Source organism: Urtica dioica, chromosome 9 (genome assembly GCF_054948205.1).
Source record: "Urtica dioica subsp. dioica isolate 48M chromosome 9, U.dioica_male_clone48M_v1_H2, whole genome shotgun sequence".
Taxonomy (NCBI): Eukaryota; Viridiplantae; Streptophyta; class Magnoliopsida; order Rosales; family Urticaceae; genus Urtica; species Urtica dioica.
In genome coordinates this window covers 18055357-18069333 of record NC_142764.1, presented here as the reverse complement: position 1 = coordinate 18069333, position 13977 = coordinate 18055357, and the positions used below count along the sequence as shown (strand labels likewise).

At 40.7% G+C, this 13977-nt stretch overlaps 1 protein-coding gene across 1 annotated transcript; it reads right to left on the bottom strand.

Moving 5' to 3' along the window:
• Positions 1–4051: 4051 nt before the first annotated feature.
• LOC149385426 (uncharacterized) lies at positions 4052–5498 on the bottom strand. The gene is made up of 2 exons (XM_089626336.1): positions 4152–5498; positions 4052–4096 (listed from the first exon to the last, which is right to left on the bottom strand). The coding sequence occupies exons 1-2, from the start codon at positions 5496–5498 to the stop codon at positions 4052–4054; spliced, it is 1392 nt and encodes a 463-aa protein (XP_089482462.1).
• Positions 5499–13977: the final 8479 nt, after the last annotated feature.

The following is a 13977-nucleotide window of genomic DNA, read 5'->3' as shown; positions in this document are numbered from 1 at the left end:
GTATGAAACCAATCAATTTCACGAAAATCCTCATTGAAATCGAAAACCCCCAAATTTTCAATTTCAAAAACCCTAAATCTCAAAAATCAATTCGGGTTTAGCTTTTCTTACCGAAATTCTTGCGAATCCGGAGTCCTCGTCGCTGTAACTCTCGTTCCCGGCGTCTCTTCCTCAGGCGGTGGTCACGGCGAGCTCGCGGCGGCGTCGCTTCGCTCGGTCGAGGCGCGCGCGATGGCTCGGCACCACGTGACGCGCGAAGGCGAGAGAGAGAGAGAGAAAGGGAAAGGGCGAGAGACGGTGACGGTGGCGACGTGACTCGGCGGCGCTGTTCTTCCTCGGGCCGGAGCGTGCGCGTGGAGCTTGGTCCTGGGTGGCGCGCGAAGAGGAAGAAAGGAAGGAGAAGATTAAGAGTTGGAGGGGGTGGCGGTGATGATGGCTCGGTGATAAGTAGAGGAGTGGCCGAGTTTTGTTTGTTTGTTTTTTTTTCTTTTTTTTTCCGTCTGGTTCGGCTGAGAGAAACGCGAGGGAGAAGAAGAAGCGAAGAAGAAAAGAAAAGAAGAAGAGAAGAAGAAGAAAGAAAGAAAGAGAGTGAAGGGTGATGTGGCCGAAAAAGAGAGAGGGTGAGTGGCTTAAGAGGCTAGGTGGCACTCTCACGCTATGCCACGCGTGCACAGATGGCCCACTCAAATATTGACACGCCTCTCTTAAAACAACCCCATTTTCCTCTTTTTCTTTCAATTTCGTCCTCCAAATCCTTGCACATAAGTCCTTCCAAAATAAAACCTCACAACTTCGTCCTTGATTAATTGAAAATAATCTCGAAAAATAACCGAGAAAATTCTCATTAATTCTCGTTACCTTGAATATATTTAAGGGATTTCAGAATTTATTTTCACTCTTGAGATTTTTAATCTCCGAGTACATTCCGAGTAATTTTATTCAGAAAATAATATCCGGTTTACTCGAATATCCTTATTCCGAAATTCCGTCACCCTCAAATATTATTTCCTTCGTTCTCAAGCACTTAACTTTATTCCAACATTCAAGTGCTTTTTAAAAAAAATCTCTTTCCTTATATTCGGATTATCAAAACTCACCATTTCCTTATTGTGAATTCTTATAACTCATTCAACACGGAGAGAGAAGAAAATTTCCTTTATTTATTGATAAGAGGAAATTTTTACAGAAGCTGACGTGTACAAAAGTCGGGTCTCACAACCCCTAACCCCTTAAAGAAGTTTCGTCCTCGAAACTTAGAAAAGCGATGGGTACTTTTTCTTCATTTCTTCCTCGAGTTCCCATGTCGCTTCTTCGACATTGTGCCTTTTCCATTGCACTTTCACCAAGGGGATTACTTTGTTCCTCAAAACCTTCTCTTTCCTGTCGAGAATTGCAGCTGCTGGCTCTTCATATTGTACATTCTCTGAAACCTCGACTTCATGGACCGGAAGAACGTGAGAAGTGTCCTCTACATATTTCCTTAGCATGGAAACATGGAAGACATTATGCAGATGAGACATTGACGGTGGCAGAGCTAAACGATAAGCTACCACTCCAATGCGCTCCAGGATCTCAAAAGGTCCTGTATACCTGGGGCTCAGCTTACCCTTCTTGCCGAATCTCATTACCCCGCGCATTGGTGAAACTTTCAGAAACACTTTGTCTCCGACCTGAAACTCAAGAGGTCGTCTCCGTTTATCTGCATAGCTCTTCTGACGATTCTGAGAAGCCTTCATCCTCGTTCGGATCTTCTTGATTGCTTCCGTGGTTTGCTCTAGCATCTCTGGCCCTACGAGCTTGTTCTCTCCGACTTCGTCCCAGTGGACAGGGGATCGACATTTCCTTCCATAGAGTGCTTCATATGGCGCCATTCCAATAGTCGCTTGATAACTATTGTTATACGCAAATTCTATCAAAGGAAGGTAACGGCTCCACGAGCCCTGAAAATCTAACACACTGGCTCGGAGCATATCTTCCAGAATCTGAATGGTGCGCTCACTCTGCCCATCAGTCTGAGGGTGGAAGGCTGTACTGAACTTCAATCTTGATCCCATGACATCGTGGAGACGTTGCCAAAACCTCGAAGTGAATCGAGCATCTCGATCTGAAACGATCGACAAAGGAACTCCATGCAGGCGCACTATCTCCTTGATAAATAGCTCAGCTAATCTATCAATTGAATAAGTGGTCCTTATGGGAAGAAAGTGGGCCGACTTCGTCAACCTGTCTACAATCACCCAGACTGCGTCATACCCTGTCGTAGTCCTGGGTAAACCCGACACGAAATCCATCGTGATCTGGTCCCACTTCCACTGTGGAACTTCCAAGGGTTGCAACATCCCTGCGGGTTTCTGATGCTCAGCCTTAATCTGCTGGCATGTAAGACACTTTTGGACGAACGTCACCACATCTCTCTTCATACCCGGCCACCAATAGATCTTCTTGAGATCTTGATACATTTTCGTCGCACCTGGATGGATCGAATATGGAGTCCCATGAGCTTCTTGCAGCAATTGGCGTCGGAGATCATCATTGGCAGGCACACAGACCTTACCGTTACATCTCAACATTTCCCGATCGTCGAGTTTAAATTCACCTTCTTGGTTCCCTTGGGCGTCAAACATCTTCCCAAGCAAGAACTCATCCGCGTATTGTCCCTCCTTTATCTGCTCAAGAAGGGTTGGTCGCACGTTAAGAGCTGCTAATCTTCCAGTGATCAGCTGCATCTCCAACCTTTCTATCTCTGACTTGAGCTGAGGAGACTGTCCAACTAGATTCGCAGCTACTGCGGCGGTCTTTCGACTAAGGGCATCAGCCACCTTATTCGCCTTTCCAGGGTGATAATGAAGCTCAAAGTCGTAATCATTCAACAATTCCATCCAACGTCCCTGCCTCATATTCAACTCTTTCTGAGTAAAGAGGTATTTGAGGGTCTTATGGTCCGTGTAAATGTCGCAGTGTACTCCATACAGATAATGCCTCCAAAGTTTGAGTGCAAAAACCACAGCTGCGAGCTCCATATCATGCGTTGGATACCTTGTCTCGTAGTCCTTGAGCTGTCGAGATGCGTAGGCGATCACCTTGCCCCGTTGCATCAGCACTGCTCCTAGGCCTTGTTTCGATGCGTCACAATAAATTGCAAAACCTTCAGTTCCTTGTGGAATTGCAAGGATTGGAGCTATCGTTAGGCGCTTCTTTAGCTCTTGAAAACTGCTTTCACACTTGTCCGTCCATTCAAACTTGGTTCCTTTTCGTGTTAATTGGGTCAGAGGCATGGCTAACTTAGAAAATCCTTCCACGAATTTCCTATAGTAGCCAGCTAAACCTAGGAAACTTCTTATCTCCGTTACTGTTTTCGGCCTATTCCAGTCCTTAACTGCTTGGATCTTCGCTGGGTCGACCATAACTCCTTCCTTCGAAATGACATGACCCAAGAAGATTACTTTGTCAAGCCAAAATTCACACTTCGAGAACTTGGCATAAAGCTGTTTTTCTCGGAGTTTCGCTAGAACCATTCTTAAATGTTGCTCATGATCCTCCTGGGTCTTCGAGTATATGAGGATATCGTCTATGAAAACGATCACGAACTTATCCAAGAACGCCTCAAACACTCGGTTCATTAGATCCATAAATGCTGCAGGAGCATTCGTCAATCCAAAGGACATGACTAAGAACTCATAATGCCCATATCGCGTTCGGAACGCTGTCTTCGGAATGTCTTCACCTCGGACCTTAAGCTGATGATAGCCCGAACGTAGATCGATCTTTGAGAAGATTTGCGCTCCTGCTAATTGATCAAACAAATCGTCGATACGAGGAAGCGGATATCTATTCTTGATAGTCACCTGGTTCAATCCTCGATAGTCGATGCATAATCTTAGAGAACCATCTGCTTTCTTCACAAATAACACCGGCGCTCCCCACGGAGAGTGACTTGGACGGATGAAACCTTTATCCAACAACTCCTGTAACTGCGTCTTAAGCTCTTTCAACTCTGCTGGAGCCATCCGGTACGGGGTCTTCGATATCGGTGCAGTTCCAGGAATCAATTCTATGCAGAATTCGATCTCCCGATCAGGTGGTAATCCAGGTAGATCTTCAGGAAATACTTCTAGAAACTCCTTTACGACTGGAATATCCTTCGGCTCTACCTTCTGTTCCTTCGATACATCTCTTACGCTTGCCAGGAATCCAGCACATCCACTCTGTAGCATTTTCAAGGCTCTCATTGCTGACACCGTTGGAAGGGCTGGTTTCCGAGATGATCCATGAAAGTAGAACGATTCACTTCCAGGAGCTTGAAACTTAACCTCCTTCTTATTGCAGTTAATCACGGCGTGATGTTTGCTTAACCAATCCATCCCGAGTATAACATCATAGTCAACCATTTCAAGTTCAATCAGATGAGCCATCAGCTCTCTACCTTGAACGTGAATTGGTACGTTCTTGAACCATAACTTAGATTCGAACAGATCTCCTGCCGGACTGACGGTTATGAACGGGTAGGAAAAATTTAACTTTTCACTTTCTAACTTTTCAGCTACTTTAGATGCAATAAATGAATGCGTAGCACCTGAATCCATGAGTACATAAGCTGAAAGATTTCCCACAGAAAGCTGACCTGTAACCGCAGTAGACGTTCCTGCACGCACATCATCTTCACGAATAGTGAACACTCGAGCATTGGCTTTCGGTGGGGCCTTGGCTGGTACATCTCCTTGTCTCGGGTTTGGACAGGTCCTGGAATAATGTCCCACTTGGCCACAATTGTAACAGGTAACATTATTGGCTCGGCACTCGCCTGGATGTCGGTTCCCACACTTCGCACATTGAGGGATGTTCTGATTGTCAGGTCTGGCGCGCTTGTTATCGACGTTCTGGTCACCTTTCTGGAAGCGCTTACCTTTTCCATACGAGTTTCCGCCTCCCGACTGATTCCTCTGTTGAGGCTGATTTCCATAGTTCGTCGGATTACGGCGTCCTGACTGCTGCTGGAAACGATTCCTCTTGAACTGATTCCCTGTGTTCGAACCAGTCTGTGGTGGCGGCACTACAGTAAGAGGAGTTGGAGCAGAAACTGCCACGTCTCCATGCCAAGCGTCGATCCTCAACGCCCTTTGAACCGCACTAGCGTAGGTTCTTGGCCCAGTGTCTCCGCTCTCTACCAGCTTCACGATTCCAACGTTCAAACCATGCATAAACTTCGTCTTCCGTGCTTGATCGGTCGGAACCACGGACGGAGAAAACTTTGCCAGCTCGTCGAACTTCGCAACGTATTCCGCTACTGGCATCTTTCCTTGACGCAGATTCATGAACTCTCGAATCTTGCCGGATGTGCTTGCCTCGCTCATGTATTTCTCATGAAAGAGGTTGATGAAGTGTACCCATGTCATAGTCGTTACATCCTCTGACATGACAGTTACTTCCCACCAGCTTCGAGCCTCAGAGGTCATCTGGTAGATCGCGCAAGCTACGCGCTCCGCGTCGGACAACTGCATGTAGCTAACGATCTGTTGGATCTACTTGATCCAATTCTCAGCCGCTACAGGGTCTGGACCTCCTTCGAACACTGGTGGCTTCTGCTTCCGGAATCGTTCGTACACTGGCTCTCCTATAACAGGGGCTACATCAGGAATACGGTAGTTCAGCTCTTCCGCTCTCGCTACCGGTAAGGCTGGAAGAGGTTCTTGAGGTTGGTTCTCGGCAGCTAGAGGAGGATCCGGTTGAACCTGCTGATCCATTCGCTCAAGCAGCAATGCCATCAAACGGTTCTGTCTTTCCGTTTGCTCATTCCTTTGCTGCGCTTCTCTAGCCTGTCGTTCCAACGATTGCTCTATCCTTGCGATACGAGCGTCAAGACTTTCCCCTTCTTCCGCCATTACTTCCAGATTCTAAAGGAATCACATAACAATAGCCAGGTCAGAAACTGAACGACGCCAGAAAGCTCAAGATATCATACATATTCTTCAACGAATCCAAACAGGAAACACAGCACACCGACACATTGATACCCTCATACTCCTAGTAACCATAAAAAAAAGTCACACATGTAGACACTCAGACCGTAAACAAGATGCTCAGTCAACTAATAGATCTCACAGTCTACAGAAACGACTAAATCTGTGGCTCTGATACCAAAAACTCTGTCACGACCCGCGGGACACCCGTCGTCCTCGGAACGCGACCTTTCCCATAACATTATCATAAACCATTTATGTTTTCAAATGAAATGAACATAAAACATTTTCAAACGTCATTTACAAAACGTTTATTAAACAAACAGCGGAAATAAAATTAATTTACATATAAGGAATAACAAGGGTTCCTAGAGCTAGTCCGCTAAAAACTGGTAAAATTTTTCGCTTTTAGAAGAGTTACAAAAATGCGGACTACCCTAGCTTGCTATCCATAAGCACAGGCCCATAATCGTGCTAACCGAGTTTCAAAACGTAAAAAGAGGTTCGGGCCGATTATCTAAACGTTATGATATAATAAAAGTTCTTTCAAAGCTATATAAAACTTTCACGAGCATATAAGCTCGGTTTTCAAAAACCTGATACCCATTTCCCAAAAAGACATTTCCTATGCCACAGGTCGTCATGAGATCTACCTTGACTAGCACTCCTGCTTCGCCTGAGCTTTTCCTTTATCTACAAGGAGAGGGATTTAAGGGGTGAGTCACACCGACTCAGTAAGCAGGATATCTAACCTAGCACTACATGAGATGCATGGTTGCAGATGATAAAATGCAGATGACAGCAGGTGATAGATTCAGAAGAATAAAGAAGTTCCATTATTCAATCACAATGACAACAATCTCATTCAATCAACAGAGACGTATTCAGTTTTAGAACCTCGTTCTAAAACAATCAAACACATAATCATATAGGAATTCGGCTACAACCGATCTCCTAGGAACTCATCCATCTCATTCATCCCGGCGCCTTACATCAGTGGACTGGCCAATCAACACTTCAGTCCGCAGCCGTTCATAAGAGATGAGTAAACCATTCCGAGAACTTGAGCCTAGTCCTTGGAAGGCCGAAGTTTTAATGTCTGGGATCCACTAGCACATGTAGGAGGGCCTTGACGCGCGTATGGTAGAGGGGAGCAAACCCTCACCAATCCCTGGTTGGTCCAGGGTTTCATATTTCCCTCAGGACAGGTAAGCCACTCATCGACTTACCTGAAGCCACCCATCGACTTCCCATTAAAGGGCCTTCAGGAATGCCACTCGCTACATTGCCGACAAGAGTTCGTTGTGTTTTACAGGAGCTGTCTACAGCCTACCTGCCTATCTTAATACAGGAGGAGATCTTATCGGGATAAAGCCCGTCATTAACATTATTAATTTCACTGTATGGCTCTTTAAGTATTTTACAAGGAGTTGTCGACAGCTGTGAGGCTGGACCTTCTCCTAGAACAGTTCCTCTCGGAATTGAATCCGGAGGACACCGTCTTTCATCCTCCTGTTGTCCTCTCATCAGGACGAAGGGGTAAAACCTATAACAGAAGCTCAACATAACTTTAAAGGCTTCAAGGTTCTTAACCCGCTAACCGTTTAACCCTATCATTTTATTATCTTATTAGTTAGTGGCCGAAGCCTTATTCGGTCATCTTGTCTAACTGATGGTTTCTCTTTGTTTTAGGATTAAACGAAGAAACATAAACAATTATTCTACTAGACACCATTCCCCTTTTGGCGCCTCAAACTTAAATCTCACTTACTCGGAATAGTTCGTTGAAGAACTCGATGAATTCCGGAGAACACTTTGCTCTACACGCTTCCCGAGACCTTTAGCACGTCCTGGAGCGTCGAGAGAACTAGAATCCGAAGTTGAAACTTCGTTAGTTATTGAACCACTTGAAAAGATAATGGTCGTTGTCGGGATTAGATTCGAGTCGGTTCGGAATTCGAGAATTAAATCCATTATTCTCCGGTTTTTCGGAAGTCAAACTTATTCAAGACTCGCGTATTTTCGTATCGAGAACAATACGAAATAAAATCCAACAACATGCTTATGAGTCTTAAATAAATTGATCCGAATAAAAAGTAACCGAGAATTCCAAAGCGAATCAAATCAAACTCTTAAACGTTATTAAATAAATAAACATAAATTATTTATTTCAATACGCGAAATACATCACATTAATCAAATCTAAGAGTATTTAAACGCGAGACGCGATTAAAAGACTCACGAGTTAATCGAGCTTTAACTACGATAACTCTTTTTCTTAGAATCTTCAAAACCGGCTTCGTCGCCTCCGCCTCGTCCGGTTTCCGTTCGTCCGTCTAGATCTGTAACCAAGTCATTGAATCCAATAACGAGTCAATTTCACAATTTCAAACTCGTACCAAAATTCCCAAACTTGTCAACAAACCAAATAACTTGTCACAAAATCCACATTGACTCAAACCCGAACCAAACCAAGCAAACACTTAACCCGAGGTTCAGAAATATCATTCCAAAATCAGATCAAAATGATAAAAATGCTCGTGGTCAACAAACCTCTGACCAAACCAAATACACGGCCAAGGAAAAACACACTTGGCCATAACGAGCATTTAATCAAAACAACACTTTCAACCCGAAAATCCAACAGCCCTGAAAACATCACAGCGTCCACAAACAGCAATCAAACCCAACTATCCAACTCATATCCAAACACATACACGGCCACAACAACAATCGGCCACGACAACAACAAAAATCAAGTATCCAGAATTCACAACCATTTTTCCTCAAAATCCAAATCAATTAACGAGCTCTACATATCACAGAAACATCAAATAATCTGCAGGATCAAAAAGCCCCAAATTTCAAACCCCAGTTCATCTAATTTTCGGCCAAAATCAACAAACCCAGAAATCCGAATTCAAAACTTCAAATTCAGGTCATATACATCAACGACCGAGTCCAATTAACGTATGAAACCAATCAATTTCATGAAAATCCTCATTGAAATCGAAAACCCCCAAATTTTCAATTTCAAAAACCCTAAATCTCAAAAATCAATTCGGGTTTAGCTTTTCTTACCGAAATTCTTGCGAATCCGAAGTCCTCGTCGCTGTAACTCTCGTTCCCGTCGTCTCTTCCTCAGGCGGTGGTCACGGCGAGCTCGCGGCGGCGTCGCTTCGCTCGGTCGAGGCGCGCGCGATGGCTCGGCACCACGTGACGCGCGAAGGCGAGAGAGAGAGAGAGAAAGGGAAAGGGCGAGAGACGGTGACGGTGGCGACGTGACTCGGCGGCGCTGTTCTTCCTCGGGCCGGAGCGTGCGCGTGGAGCTTGGTCCTGGGTGGCGCGCGAAGAGGAAGAAAGGAAGGAGAAGATTAAGAGTTGGAGGGGGTGGCGGTGATGATGGCTCGGTGATAAGTAGAGGAGTGGCCGAGTTTTGTTTGTTTGTTTTTTTTTCTTTTTTTTTTCCGTCTGGTTCGGCTGAGAGAAACGCGAGGGAGAAGAAGAAGCGAAGAAGAAAAGAAAAGAAGAAGAGAAGAAGAAGAAAGAAAGAGAGAGAGTGAGGGGTGATGTGGCCGAAAAAGAGAGAGGGTGAGTGGCTTAAGAGGCTAGGTGGCACTCTCACGCTATGCCACGCGTGCACAGATGGCCCACTCAAATATTGACACGCCTCTCTTAAAACAACCCCATTTTCCTCTTTTTCTTTCAATTTCGTCCTCCAAATCCTTGCACATAAGTCCTTCCAAAATAAAACCTCACAACTTCGTCCTCGATTAATTGAAAATAATCTCGAAAAATAACCGAGAAAATTCTCATTAATTCTCGTTACCTTGAATATATTTAAGGGATTTCAGAATTTATTTTCACTCTTGAGATTTTTAATCTCCGAGTACATTCCGAGTAATTTTATTCAGAAAATAATATCCGGTTTACTCGAATATCCTTATTCCGAAATTCTGTCACCCTCAAATATTATTTCCTTCGTTCTCAAGCACTTAACTTTATTCCAACATTCAAGTGCTTTTTAAAAAAAATCTCTTTCCTTATATTCGGATTATCAAAACTCACCATTTCCTTATTGTGAATTCTTATAACTCATTCAACACGGAGAGAGAAGAAAATTTCCTTTATTTATTGATAAGAGGAAATTTTTACAGAAGCTGACGTGTACAAAAGTCGGGTCTCACAACACACTCTCCTCTCTTGCACTTGAATGACCACTAAATAAAGAGGAGAATATATAAACATTACCACAACGCTCGTTCCCAACCAATATGAGACTCTAGATTTCCACTTGAATTACACATAACAAATGTGTTCTTTAAGCATACTTTGAGCATCAATTTCTCATTCATTATAGTTCCGATTTTGACAAACTTATAATCGATATTATACCCCATTCCGCAAGGAAGAATAATACGAAAGAATTATCAAACTCTGTTGAGTGAAACCCACTCAAATCTTTGCCCAAAGTCAGCAGCTTATTAGACAATAAATACTCTTTATTATCCACTTTTTCTCTCTAATATTCCAACATGTTTTAGTCTTTCTAGTTAATTTATATTTTTAAAGACATAATATATGATATATTTAGGTAGGCGTTAACAATGGTTAAATATGTTAATTATATTTAAAAAATATGTTAATTATATTTAACATTTAAAGATCAACGTAACAATGAGATTAAAAATTTAACCTTACAACATATGGAATAAGAATGGAAGTGGCCTCTCTCTTTTAAGGATAACTCTCGAATACAAGGGTTTGCTTTGAACCCTGAATATATGAGGGATAATCCGTTGCATTTTGTTTGAATTGAGAAAAATTAGAGAGAAATTTGATTTTCACGCACTTTCAAACATAATAAAGAGTGCTGTTTATCTCATAGATTTTCTTTAACATTTTAATTTTCTTTCAAATTTTCGCTTTCTCCTATATTTTGTTGGTTCCAACACACCCTAAATAAATTGGAACAATATTGTATTTTCTTATGCTGTTTTGGTCGAGGAAAGTTTGTGGTAACCAGATTTTTTAGGCAAAATTCCGAGAAAATGACGAAAATTAAACAAGTGAAAAAAAAAAGAATCTGAAACATGTGAGGCTAGCTCACGATGTTTCTCTTTTATCAAAAAGTTTCCCTCAATTCTTTTGCTCGTGATATTTGACTATCTCGTAGAATAAATCAAAAAATTTCTATCTAGATTGTTCTTTAATTTTCTCAGTATATCATCTTTTTAATTAAATAAAAATTATTATGATGGCTAGCTGAGATTTAATTAGTGTATTTTTAGTGTTCTGCCAATAATTTGTCAGGATAATAGACTACTGTTTCAGTTCTTCCGATAACAAAGAGACAAACATACTAACATAGAAGCAAAATAATGAAACTATACGAACATGTGTGTGTTTGTGGTTAAATGATTCAACTACCAATTGAATAAAGCATATTTATCCCGAAACAAGCTAGCATCCCTATTCCTTGGATAAGATCATTACAAATTAATGAATTTATAATATTATAAGTTAAACAAAACAAATTATTGTTGCCATCAACTAATATGGTCCCTATAAAAAAAAAAGTAGTTCACCTTAAAGATAAAAGGGAATTTTATTAAAGATATTATGCTTTCTAAAGATTCTTTGACATGCACACCTAATTTGTTTGATTCTTACGTTCTGTCCTTCTTCAATGATACATATCAGACATTCATATGTTCGTTTATTGATGGAGGGTTTGAATCCTCTAATATTAAAATAAAAGTTGAAGATAGTAATTATGTAACAAGGGTTAGCGTACGTATGACTGAAAAATTAAGTCAAGGATTGATTGTATAGGAAGTTGGGAATCTGGAGAAGAAGTAAACATTGCGGTTTAAGGGTTTATATGCACGTGTGCTATCAAAATAGTTAACCGAATATGATGAATTTGTAAAATAATCTTTTGACCATGTCAATAAATTTATTGATACTGTCAAATTTTTCGGAAAACATAACTTAAAAAAAAATGGCACTGTAGCAAAATAGTCAATTTGAAACTATAGATTTTGATTTTAGTCTATGTTTCATAACTTTTAGGGAAATAGCCAACGTGCATAGGTGTCAATAATTAATAGACTAATTTGCCCTTTTACTTAACCAAATGGAAATAATGAATATAATTATATTAAATAATAGGCAATAACAATATAAAATAACAGACAATTTCAAAATTGTTATACGTAGCCTTTAACCTCTAACAAATCTCAACAAAATTTTTTTATCAAAGATATCATTAATCACGCGGCGCGCTAATCTAGAACGGCTTCACCAAGACTGACGTTACTGTTGGGAACCTGTCAACACAAATAATAAACGTAAATTACTGGAAATTATCTCATTCTCCACATTTAAGTAATTTGAATGGAAATAAATGGAAATAACTGTAAATAAATCATCTGTACCTCTACATTTTTTCCAGAAACTGACATTCGAAAATCTTCACTGTTAAAAAAAAAAAAATTAACAATGAGAGTTGGACCACCTCTAACCAAGCTCCAATCGTCTCTCCCGCCAACCACCGCCGTGAGGCTCGTCGCGACCCCCTTCCGGAGCGCCGACCATGGCCTTTCTCCGGACTCCGAGAACACCAACTCCCTCCCCTACGCTCTCGTCAACCGCCTCTTGTGGGTGTTGATCTGGCTCCGACGAGCCTTCGCCGACCTCCTCCGTCGCCTCCGGCCGATCTGCGTCATCGGCGACAACTTCTTCGGCTAGACTGCCCCTTTGGCCCGCGACCTCGACGGCTTCCTCGTCATCTGGGCATGTTGAAGGTTAAAAAAAAAACCTAGATCAGATTTTGTGGAGAGAGAGAGTGAGAGAACGTGGAAGAGAGAAAGAGAGAGAACGTGGTTAAAAAAAACCCAGATCTGATTTTGTGGAGAGAGAGAGAGACCGTGGAAGAGAGAGAGAGAACGTGGATTCTAATAATTGGTAACTACCTTCTACAAAATAGGAATTTAACATGCACAAAAAAAGGAAAAAAAAATAACGTGATTTTAAAAAACTACTTTAATTATTGAAGGACAAAAAAGTAAAAAATATTTTGCCACCTAATACGTTTGGCGATTTCCCTAAAAATCTCCAAACATAGGCTAGATCCCAAACCAAACGTTTTAGGTGGCCTAGTTAGTTACAAATCTAAAAAAAAAGAACTTTAGTTATTTTGCTATTAATTAGTTTCAAATGACTTTTTTGAGTAATTTTTCTATTTGAGCTAAATAAACAATAACAGTTAATGGATTTGCAAAATAATAAACGCTTATCTAAAATTAATTAAAGGGAAAATATCAATAATATCCCTCGTGTTTAATCGAAATGCGAGATTTATCCCCTCTATTTCTAGAAATATCAGAGATATCCCTTTAGTTTAATATAAATGACATATACCTCCCCTAAAAAAATGTTATATTACAAATATCACATTTTTCGTTTATTTTTTACAAAAAAATAATTTGAACTCCCCAAAATACCCTTAACAGAATAAATATTTATTTACTATTTTATTAAAAAAAATCAAAATCTCTCTTTATAAAAAAAATCCTTAACTTTTTATAAAGAAATTTTTTAATTTAAACTTTTTGTATATATAATAGAAAATAAAAAATTATTTCATTAAGGGTATTTTGGGGAGTTCAAATTATTTTTTTGTAAAAAATAAACGAAAAAGGGTGATATTTGTAATATAACATTTTTTTAGGGGATGTATATGTCATTTATATTAAACTGGAGGGATATGTCTGATATTTCTAGAAATAAAGGGGATAAATCTCGCATTTCGATTAAACAGGAGGGATACTGTTGATATTTTCCCTTAATTAAATAACAAAAATTTATATAAATTTCAAAATCAAGTGTCAGCAATTTTTTTGATCCCGTCATTATCATAGAAAAAGGCTTATATATACTTGAGTTAATATTTTTATGGACAATGTAAAAAAAAAAAAAAAAAAAAATTAGACCACATAATTTTTTAGTTTAGCAT

Coding starts and splice junctions, on each gene's coding strand:
- LOC149385426 (XM_089626336.1), bottom strand. CDS start 5,498: ATGCAGTTGTCCGACGCGGAGCGCGTAGCTTGCGCGATCTACCAGATG. Junction 4,097..4,151: donor ATGTATCGAAGGAACAGAAG/GTAGAGCCGAAG, acceptor TATTTCCTGAAG/ATCTACCTGGATTACCACCT.